The 12,086-nt window shown below is 34.3% G+C and overlaps 1 protein-coding gene across 2 annotated transcripts in view; it reads left to right on the forward strand.

The window, feature by feature from the left end:
* Positions 1 to 12,086, forward strand: part of TMEM135 (transmembrane protein 135) — a 236,295-nt gene that overhangs the window by 90,223 nt on the left and 133,986 nt on the right. Inside the window, exon 5 of one of the 2 annotated variants that reach the window (XM_054576404.1) lies at positions 2,094 to 2,159. The exons of the other annotated variant lie outside the window; for it this stretch is intronic. Coding sequence (XP_054432379.1) covers positions 2,094 to 2,159 — 66 coding nt within the window. The remainder of the gene's footprint in view (positions 1 to 2,093; positions 2,160 to 12,086) is intronic. 2 annotated transcript variants of the gene reach the window in all.

A 12,086-nucleotide genomic window follows, 5' to 3' on the forward strand; every position in this document is an offset into this window, starting at 1 on the left:
TATATGCACCACTCTGATAAAATTGTCAAATATTTGACCTCTTAGCAAAATTAAACATTATTGATTTCTTATTCTTTAACAGTTAAAAAAAGTTTTGATCAAGAATTTACATGTAGTTTTAACAGTCAACTAGTACACTGCAAAGTTATTAGGAAAGCAAAGTGCTCTTCTTCACGTGTTCTAATGCCTGATTTCCACAACCCAGAGGCAACCACTTGCAACTTCTTTTATTATTTCCTCAGTTATGTACTTCCTTATATATGAATTAACATGTTACACTGATTTTGTACACATACATCAATTTCCTTATAACTTGCTCCAATTTTTCATTGCTCCTACTCTTTGGATTTCTTCAGATGTGCATTCAGTTTTTAAGTTTAAAATTCTATTCTTTTGTTCATATACTGATTCTTAAAATTTATGTTTAGTAGAGCATTGTTTGCATTTGATTTTTAATTACTGAACGTTTGTAATGCATTTTTCTTATGTCAGATTAAAAAATAATAGCGCATATTGAACAAATGAACTTTCATTCTCTGTTTTCCAACAATACTCTCATGCAGTTTTTTCTTTCAGCCTCACAGGTCATTTTACTCATTGTTGAACATGCCAAACATGATTCTACCTCCTGGCCTTTGTACCTGCCCCTTCTGAATGGAATATCCCTGTTATGGACTGAGTATTTGTGTTTCCTCCAAATTCATTTAGAAACTTACCCCCAATGAAATGGTATTAGGAGGGGAGCCTTTGGAAGTAATTAGGATTAGGTTAGGTCATAAGGGCCTGCCCTCAGGAGTGGGATTTAGTATCCTTATAAAACTCTAGAGAGAGTTTGCTTCTGTTTGCTTTCTGCCCTATGAGGATACAAGGGAGCCACCTCCAGCATGTCCTTCGCAGACACTGAACCATGATGCTTTTCTCCATGTTGTCTCCAAGAGTTTTACAGCTTTTGCTCTTACATTTAGGTTTTTCCTCCCTTTTCAGTTATTTTTTGTATAGGATATAAGGCAAGGGTTCACCTTCACTCTTTTGCATGTAGATACCCAGTTTTCTCAGCACCATTGTTAAAAAGACTGTTCTTTTTCCATTTGAATGGTCTTGGTAGCCTTTACTGCATGTCATTGGACCATATATATAAGGGTTTATTTTTTGGCTCTCTATTCTATTTCATTGGCTTATGTTTCTGCCTTACCATAGTACCACACTATTTGATTACCGTAGCTTTGTGTAGTAAGTTTTGAACTTAGGAAGTGTGACTCCTCCTACTTCCTCTTTTTCAAGGTTGTTTTGGCTCTTTGGGGTTCTTTGGGTTCCAAATATTGAATAAGTTTTAGGATGGATTTTTGTATTTCTGCAAAAAAAAAAAATCATTGGTATTTTGATAGGAATCACATTGAATCTTTAAATCATTTTGGGTAGTAGTGACAGCTTAAGAATAAGTCTTTGATTCATGAACATGGATAGTTTGCCGTTTGTTTATAGGTTCTTTCTCTCAGCAGTGTTTTGTGGTTTTCAGTGAAGAAGTCTTTCGCATTTTGGTTAAGTTTATTCCTAAGGTATCTTATGATGCTATCGTAAATAGAATTCTTAATTTCTTTTTAGGGTTATTTATTATTAGCATATAGAAGGCAATAAGCCTTTTTGTGTGTTATTTAATATATTACATTACTGAATTCCTTCATCCTTCAGTATTTCACTGGCAGTCAAATGATTTGAACTGAACTCAGATGGAAACTAAAAATCACAACAAATGATAACTTCTGATTTAAGTCTAGTATTAAATTTTTATTTAATTTTTGTTAATCAAACTAAGGTTTAAGCTTATCTAAGTGTACTAATTTGAAACTATAGATCTGGAAAAATACCAGCAAATCTAAATAACCTTTGAAAAAAATTTAGTTTGAGCTCTTGATATTATTAAAAAGTTCTGGAAATGATATTTTTGAAGCTTAATTTAGAGGTTGTTGCTCTTGTGCCATCTTACTGGTGCTTCTCTAGGAGTTGCTGGGAATGTTTTTTACATTTAGAGGTGGGATATGCAGTTGAATACACCTTACAGATGATTTTTTTTTTTACTTTTTTTTTATTCACAGGCCACAGAAACACTATTTAGAATGGGTGTAGCAAGAGGAACCATCACAACGTTAAAAAATGGAGAAGTAAGATGAGAATTTTGATATAATCATTAGTTTTTAATTCATAGAATGCCATTGTAAAATGGGGTGAATTCTGTGATGTTTTATGTAACAAACTGAGAAATACCTGTTGTGCATAACAGTAAGTGAATTTGACCTAAAAATCTATTTTAAATAATTCAGTAATATTGGAACTTGATCTTGGGCTGAAGATGAATTGCTGGGCTTTTATCTTTCGTTATCAATTGTTTTTATGTTTAAAAGAAACTGACATTTTATTTAATAACAACTTCTGCAGATATATATTTTTTAATGAAAATAACCTCATACCTTTCCCCTTTTTCCTATTTTATGTTCTACAGATCTGGTACTTCTCACTTAGGATAATATCATTGAAAATGTTGACATTTATTACAGAAAAAGAGAGGAGAGGATTGGGCAGAAGTGGGGAAGGGAATTGAATTTAGTCTGTTCTTTCTTGTAGCTGGGGCTCAGTTAGGATACAGATTCTAAGTTTTGACTTTTGCCAATGTTTCTACCAGTTCTTAAAAAACAGCTCTACCACCTGAAATAAATTTCTATTCAAAATTATTAGCAGCCTAATTACCACTCTGCTTTATAAAATTTATGGTTAGATGTATCTGCTTATTAGGTGAAAATGTACAATGATTTGGAAATAATATACTCTTTAAGTGGCACATCACTTTGGTATTAATTTGTAACATTTTTTTGTATGAGAAGACTGAAATGACCCCTTTTATTCTTAATAAACTGGAGTATGTGGTGCCATTTTAAGAAAAGGAAACATTCCCATTAATAAGATCAGACATACTTATCTGTGTAGATTGTGTCAAAATGAAGTTCAGATTTTAGTATTGTGTATGTATTTTCTAATGGGGGGAGTGAACTTTTGAACTTTATCTTCTGTAATAAGAAGGTTGGGAAAATACATGCAAGGCCGTTTTATAAGAAATCTTATGAGCACACCAACACATATTGGAGATGTACATATCTTACTCAATAGTGGGAAAGAGGGTAAAGCAGCTGGCTTTGGATCTCTTTCTCCTCCAGACGCGTCAGGTGACCAACCTAGTTAACAGGTATTCATGTTGGACAAAGTCTTTTATTTCCCCCACAAGAAGAAATTTATTATTTTTTTAACCTGCAATCAATTTTTTAATATATATTTTATGGATTATACTATTATAGTTGTCCCATTTTTTTCTCCCGTTTATTCTCCTTCACCCTGTACCATCCCCCCACCACCCAGCACTCAACACCCCCCGCCCCCTGCCCCTTAGTTCATGTCCATGGATCGAACATGTAAGTTCTTTGGCTTCTCCATTTCCTATACTATTCTTAACCTCCCCCTGCCTATTTTGTACCTACTGTTTATGCTGCTTATTCCCTGTACTTTTCCCTCATTCTCCCCTCACCCCCTCCCCTCTGATCTCCATTTCTCTGATTCTGTTCATGTTCTAGTTGTTTGCTTAGTTCGTTTTTGTTTTTGTATTTTTTTTTAGGTTCAGCTGTTGATAGTTGTGAGTGTGTTGTCATTTTACTGTTCATAGTTTTTGATCTTCCTCTTTTTTCCTAGATAAGTCCCTTTAACATTTCATATAATAAGGGCTTGGTGATAATGAACTCCTTTAACTTTACCTTACTTATCTGGGATGCACTTTATCTACCCTTCCATTCTAAATGATAGTTTAGCTACATAGAGTAATTTTGGGTGTAGTAGGTCCTTGTCTTTCACGACTTTGAACACTTCTAGCCAGCCCATTCTTGCCTTGCAAGGTTTCTTTCGAGAGATCAGCTGATAGTCTTATGGGAACTCCTTTGTAGGTAACTGTCTCCTTTCTTTTGCTGCTTTTAAGATTCTCTCCTTATCTTTAATCTTAGTAATGTCATTATGATGTGCCTTGGTGTGTGCTTCCTTGGGTCCAACTTGTTTGGGGCTCTCTCAGCTTCCTTGACTTCCTGGGTTTATTTCCTTCGTCTGAGTGGAGAAGTCTCCTTCATTATTTTTTCAAATAAGTTTTCAATTTCTTGCTCTTCCTTTTCCTCTTCTCCTCCTGACACCCCTATGATCAGATGTCGGAACATTTAAAGTTGTCCTAGGGGTTCCTAAGCTTCTCCTCATTTTTTTGGAATTCTTGTTTCTTCATTCTGTTCTGGTTGAATGTTTTATCTCTTCCTTCTGCTCCCAATCATTGATTTGAGTCCTGGTTTCCTTCCCTTTACTATTGGTTCCCTGTATATTTTTCTTTATTTCACTTTGCGTAGCCTTCATTTTATTCCTCTATTTTGTGACCATGCTCAACCAATTCAGTGACCATCCTGATTGCCAGTGTTTTGAAATGTGCATCTGATAGATAGGTTGGCTATCTGTTCATTGTTTAGTTCTATTTTTGGAGCTTTGATCTGTTCTTTCATTTGGGCCATATTTCTTTGTCTGAGTTGTGCCTGTTATGTTGGGAGGGGCAGAACCTTAGATATTCTCCAGGGCGGGGCAACCCAGGTTGCTGTGCTGTGATGCTCTCTGTAGGGGAGGGGTCCGAGAGGGGACAATGCTGTTTGCTTGGCTCGCGGCTGGCTTTCAGTCACTTTCCCCTCTACCCACAAGCAAATTGAGCCATTCTGGTGCTGATTCCCAGGTGGATGGGTTTGTGTATGTTCTAGGACCCCGTGGGTCTCTCCAGTGGACTCTCCGGTGAGGCTGGGAGTCTCTCCCGCTGCCACAACCCCCAGAGGTTTTTACCTTCAGAACTTTTGAGGTTTTCTTTTCCTGCACTGGAATAACCCTGGATTGAGTGGTCTGTCTCACTCCCCAGCTGTTCTTCACAGTTTATGTGCATGCAAATGTGGGACCACCCAGTCCACCAGTTGCAGCTTTGCCTGCCCCGTCCTCTAGCCGTAGCCTTGCCGTGCGTCCTCTCCACCCCAGCTGCCTATCTCTGCCCCTCCTGCTGGTCTGGATGAATGTTTCTTCTTTAGGTCCTTGGTCGTTAGACTTCCATAGTTTGATTTTCTGGCAGTTTTGGTTATTTTTTGTTTTTTAATTTGTTGTTGTCCGTTTGGTTGTGCGAGGAGGCAAAGCATATCTACCTACACCTCCATCTTGGCTGGATGTCAGTAGACAAAGTTTTTAAGCACCTTGTGACTTTCAGTTTCTAAAATGAGATTGTACTATAAGATGCACATTTTTTCCCCTTATATTTTAAGATCCCTAAAAATAGAATGTGTTTTTTAATCAGTGGAACCTCATAGTCATCATTCACTATTTTTCACATTTTAACACCTCTAAAATTATGAGGTTTCTTATGTCTATGATATTTTGGAGTTGATAATATATGATAACATTTTGTAGTTAAAAAAACCAGTCACATATAGTAAATATTCAGTAAATGGTACCAGGATAGGTCACTAATTATCTTTAATTATTTGACTTACGGAAGTAGAGAATTAAAACAAGTACACATATTATTAAATATGTGTACAAGTGCCATACACATATCGGAGCTTATGATGGGTAAGTGCTATATAATATGGTTCCTGCCTTTAGAGGAGCTTACTCTCTGCTGGAGGGAATAATTATATTACATCAATACTTGAAAAAAAATCTGGAGAGTAGAAATGCTTAGTTTAGGTGGGGTCTGGAAGTAATTGGAATCCAGATTCCACTTGGAATGTGCTAAATTTTAATGTCAAGGCAATAATAGAAAGTTTGTTTGGAAGTATGAAGTAGACTAAAAGGTTAACAGTATAATGGATTATTTAAAACAAGCTGAAATCACTATATTTATCATAATGGAAAATTTTTGATATGCTCAGGGAGGAGAGGGACAGGGAATTTACTTGTTTTACTTGTTTACTTAAAAAACTGTTCTAGCCCATTACTGCAAAATTATCTGTTAAGCAGGGATTAATAAGTAACCTCCTGAAAATTATAGCAAGTAGGAGAAATAAGGGCTGGTATATCTAAGTTACAAAAATATCAGTCTCTGAATAAATCTGTTATCTGGATGCAATGATGGCACTGAACTTGACTAGTCTGCTCTTCCTTGTATTCTGTCACTAAGCCTACGTTTGTCTACCTAATTGGACATTGTTGCTTGGACATTGTAAGAAATATTGAAACCAGAAAACATGGTTTCTTTCTCTAAAAAGTAGAACGATCGTTTTTGAAAAAGTTTGAAACTTATTTTATAAATTATAATGACTCATTGGAGGGTTTAAAGCTCCAGGGGTGTCCAACATTTTCATCTCTGGAGTACATTGAAAGAGTAAGAGTTGTCTTGGGCCATACATTAAATACATTGCAAAACATAATCACAAAAAAATTTAATAATGTTTAAATTTACCATTTTGTGTAGGGCTGCATTCACAGCCATCCTGAGAGGCATGCAGCCTGTGGACCGTGGTTGGACACCACTGGAGCAAAGAAGTGATACATTATCTTTTATAGTCTTCATTGTAACTCTGCAAGGGAATAATTATTATACCCATTTTATAGATGAATCAAGGCTCAGAGATGTTAAACTTTTCACCTATGATCAAACAGCCAGGAAATGGAAGAGCTGGGATTTGAACCCTAGTGTGACTCCAAAGTCCATTCATTCTGCTATACAATGTAATCTCCCTTGATGTAATTCACTTAGAGTTTTCTAATCATTCAATTGTCTTATAGTTTGACAATTGAAAAACAGCATAGTAGCTAATACTATGAGATTATGTAATCAGCCAGACTTTAATGCATTCTAATTATCACTATTATCTTTTCAGTTGTGTAATGTATGACTTAAAATGAATAGAAAAAAAACACTGACCCTTCACAATTCTGTTTTGTGACTAAATGCTTATCCACGTTGATGTGTTCTTTGTACAGTCCTGTGTATGGGCTAGCTGAATATTTATATCTATTAAGTTACATAAGCGAGAAAATAGATAACTTTCTGGGTAGAAATTTTATAAATGTGTTTATTTGGGGGGGGACTAATTTGTAAAATTGTCAATATCAATAATTGCTGAATATGCTTGTCTCAAAAATTGTACTTTTATAATTTCTTCAGGAAAGGTATGAATCTGTTTTCAGCTTTTCAGGTATTATTATACAAGGTGAAGTAAGTGCCTTATTAAAAGATAAAGTTACTCTCTTGTATTTTTGTATTTTAAAAATTACTTTTTTTCTCATATAACTTGAGACCCAATTAAGCCAGACATTGGTGGTTTTTTTTTTTTTTTTTTTTTAGTTAAATTATTCTTAATTCCAAGTTTTGAAAGAGAACAAAATTTAGCAATTCTTTACCACAGGAAGGTAGGATTTCAAACTCTAGGTCTTAATTAAATCTTTTGCCTTCTGTTTATCAGCTGACACTGCCCAGTTCTGACAGTAATAACAAGGAATCAATGAGTGTCATGAAGGAGCTAAATGACTTTCTATGGTCAATAAATTGATTAATTTATTGTAGCTGTTAATTTTTTAATTTTATGAATTTCTAAAATATCAGGCACATTTATTTTCATTTTTTCAAAATGTTCAGTTTTCACACCTTTGTCTTTAGCATTACATTTGAAATTTTGGAGAAATTCATGAATGGAAGGAGAAATAATCATTGTATGTTCATTCAGCAAGTATTTTTTGAGTACTTCCTATGTTTCTGGCATTGTTTTATGTGCCTGTGATCCATCATTAAGCAAAACAGAACAATATTCCTACTTTTGGGAAGCTTATATTCTTGCCCATTAATAACTTAAGTTCAAATTATGGAAGAAAATAGATACGTGCAAGGCAACTAGATAGCAATTACAATTATAAAGCTTTAAAAGATGGTATGAGCAAGCATACGGTTTAAAAGTAGAAGTTATATAAATAATGAAGGAAGAAACAAGCAATTAGTGTAGGGTTTAAGTTAGTGCAGAAGATTTTTTTAGGAGGCACATCTTAAACTGGGTCTTGAAGAAATTTATGATCATAATTGAAGGAGAGAGGTCAAAAGGCTTTGCCAGCCCTGGACAGGTAGCTCAGTTGGTTAGAGCGCTGTCCCGTTAGGTTTGGGTTTGATTCCCGGACAGGGCACATGCAAGAATCAGCCAATGAATGTATCAGTAAGTGGAATAACAAAAATAGTCAATGTTTCCCTCTCCCTCTCCTCTCTCTCTCTCTCTCTCTCTCTCTCAAATCAATAAATAGGAAAATTTTTTAAAAAACCATGTCACTTAGGAGAAACAGTATAAAAAGGAGCATAGTGGAGATATAAGGAGATATATCTTGATGTAGAATCTCAAAGGAAAGGGAAAGAGGTTGTGGTGTTGATGGGAAGTAACACTTGTTTAGTGCCTTTCCGAGGGAATTTATAATTAGTTCATTTTTACATCAAACAACTTTCCATTTTAGTACTTTTATCACCATTTTTCACAAACATGATATTTGAGTTTCAAGAAGAAGTAGTTTTTTAAAATATCATACTTTCCCAAGAATTTGCTATATCAGTGCTTATGACACCAATTAAACTTGTGGTAGAATCAAGAATTAACACCTGATCTTCTTCCCGAGTGGAGTAGCTAGCCTGGTGCCGTGGAAAGGGCACTCACCAGTCTGCGGGCCAGATGTCCTGGGTTCTCCTCAGGCTTTGCTAGCTATGAGATCTTGGGCAATTACTTATCTTCTCACTGCTTCAGACTCGTACTTTAGAAGATCAGTTGAGTAGATGATCTTTAAGGTCCTGGGTTGCTTTAACATTTCTAGTTGTCCTCAGCTTTGCGTATCCTTTCTTTTTCTGTGGTTCTCAACCTTGATAGTACATGAGAATTGTACATGGAGCTCTGTATAATTGTAAGTGCATGGGCTCCATCCCCAAAGACTTCATCCATTAGGTTTAGTCTAGGGCTCCAGTATCTGTATTTGTTAACACACCCACTGCTATTAATGCTTAGCCACTTCTGTAAAGTACTGTTTTAGAGAATCTTTCAATCTTCTGTCTTTTTCTGAATTCAAGGAATTTACAATTTGAGTAAGACAAAACACAGAAAGAAATAGCAAAGAAATTTCAAGTGCATTTGAAGGTTTTGTATATAAAGTAGAACTCAGCAGCATAGGGAAAGGTGGATATGGATGTGACCCACTGTCCTACTTTTTTTTTTTTTTTTTTATGTTACTGCATGGTGTTAGGTATTCTTATTTTTTGTTAGAATCGAAACCTTTTTTGCCTTTCTGGAGCATACTTTAAATAAGTATTGAATAATTATAGAACATTTAGTTTTAATGTAATTGCTAAACTGAGGGTATAGGTTCCCTCTGTTATGGATTTCTGTTTCTTCAGGTTTAGTACCTAGCTAGCATATAGTAAATTTTACCTGCTTAGCATGTAATAAAGGTTTCAGTGTATATATGTTAGATGAACAAGTAACAGATTTATCTAGGAAGAACTTATGTGGCAAATATTACTTTCATTTAATTAACTATCAGTTTAAGATAAATACAATAATAAGTATCTTTATGGATTTGTATGTATACATATACATACTATGGCCATTGTATTTCAAAATCATGAAGTTTATAAAATGATATTTTTTGACATCAAATTTTTTCATGAATTAAGGAATATTTGGAGACTGAAATTTACATATTTGATACTGCTATTCACGAAGTTAATGTTTTTCTATTAGCAATTTTATTGTTACTATTTAAATTTTTATTGAATTTATTTGGGTGGTATTTGTTAATAAAACGACATAGATTTCAAGTGTACAATTCCATAATACACATCTGTATATTGTATTGTGTTGACCATCCAAAGTCAAGACTCTTTCTGTCATCATTTATCCCCTCTTTTACCTTCCCCACCCTGCTTTCTTTCTGTAATCATCATACAGTTGTCTGTGTCTATCATGAAGTTAATTGATTATTCAGATATTAAGATACATTTCCAAAATTGTTGAAATTAAGGTCATATTCAGTTTAATATAATACTTAAAGTATCTTCTTTTTGAATGTGAATTCTTTATATAAGGAAACCTAGAAATAACTGTAAATTTATGTTTTTAAATAAAGTCTTTTTTCTTAGTTATAATTATTATTTTTTACCATTTCTCTTTTAATATCATCTCAGGAAATATATATCTTTAATAGGTAAAGAGTTAGTATTTCAAATAGTGAAGTCTCTGAGGCCTGGTGGCTAGTAGAACCCCAGAAGCTAGTAGCTTGTAAAGTCTAATTAAATGAGCACATATTTACTGAGAGGATCTTAACAGCAGAAGTGACACATGGTACTGGAATCAGATACGGTGCCTCTTAACTTTTCTTTCTTTAAATATTAATTGAGCCCTAGGCACTATAGTAGGTGCTGGGCTTTTAACTGTAAAACTAAAATGGTTTCTGCTCTTAGGAAGCTTTATAGTCAAGTGGCTGAGTCTATAACCTGTTACTTGGACCTTGCCACTCAGTATCTTCTGTAAATGGGATAAAAGCATCCACTTCGTATGAGAAATAAATTAGATCGTATGTATGAATCAGCTAGCACAATGTCCGGCACAAAGTAAATCTTTTTGAGTTTAGCTTATACCAAATAATAACTTTTTTATTTAATTAAATATGAAAGGTTTTTTTGTTTGTTTAATTTAGAGTGAGTGTAGGGAGATCTTGGGATTGCAATTACTTGTAACAGTGTGTGAACTGAGACTTGGTAGTGAAAAACAGACTTTAGATATTTTGAGGGTCAATGACAATGTTAATAGCAGTGTTATTGGTACTTTTGAATTATCATTTCCTTCCTATGGGACTAAAGATATTTAGGTCACTATATATTGCCAGTGCCCTCTGCTGTCTAGTGCCAGTAGCTCAGTAGCATACAGAGTATATGTTTAGTTACATACTTGAAATGTACTATTCAACCAAACTCTGCAGATCATGATTCTGTTTCTACATATAGAATAAACATAGCAGGGAGAAGTGCAGTGTTACAGAAAAACTGACATGTAAAACAAATACAAGAATCCTATTTAAAAACAGGGTAAAGTCATTACATAATGAGAACTAAGCTCTGATATTTGCAAGATTTAGTTGGGCAAAAGTCCCACTGAGAAGGGTGAGACTCTGACCTTTAAGAAATGCAGACTAAGGCTCAGGTGATTCTGTCAAGAAAAGCTGGATTATCTCTTCTGCAATTAAACCTTGATTTATGTATTGTATTTTAACAGGAAGAAAATATTAAGATGCTTTACACATGTCCATTGCCATTGAAATATTTACCCTTTGTTAATTTGATTATCTTCCCCCCATATCCCCATATCACATGAGGAAAAAGAGAAAAAGAATTCTTACCATTTTGGTTGTTCCCAAATAACTCGTCTATTATTTTTTTCTCCTGGGAGTGATTTCTAAACTGTATGTTTATTGATAAGCTATACAAATAATCTATTAGAATTTAGCCCAGAAAAGTTGTTATGTTTTTTTCCTCTCAAGTAGAAGGTAGAATATAGCTGTTCTTAAAAAACCACACACATACACATTTTTTATATATATATAAAATATATAAATAAATACATTTATAAATACATATTTATAAATATACATATATAAAATGGATAGTATCCAGATAAGGAGAGAAGAAATAAGTGTGTAAAAGTATTGCCTAGGGAATTTTTATAACAAGCAAGGTATATACGAGGAAGTTGCAAACCTATTTCTAATGAAATAGGAAGTTATCTGTGTTTGAGGTAACCGGACCTGCTGGCCATTATTTCAGGGTGATGAAGCATTAAAATAAGCTTCAAAGAGGTTGTGGAATTGCTACCTCGCTCATTAAAAGAAGTTGTTTTTCTTAATAGCCGTCATTCTGCATGATATAGATATTGAACTGCCAGAGGCAGAAAACTAGTCTAGGTAACATCTTGATGTATTTTTTTTTTTTAGTTTTCCAATTCTATGAATCAAAACAACATGTTACATTT

The sequence above is a fragment of the Pteronotus mesoamericanus genome, unplaced genomic scaffold, assembly GCF_021234165.1.
Source record: "Pteronotus mesoamericanus isolate MK-2021 breed Mesoamerican mustached bat unplaced genomic scaffold, CSHL_Meso_final contig_33, whole genome shotgun sequence".
Taxonomy (NCBI): Eukaryota; Metazoa; Chordata; class Mammalia; order Chiroptera; family Mormoopidae; genus Pteronotus; species Pteronotus mesoamericanus.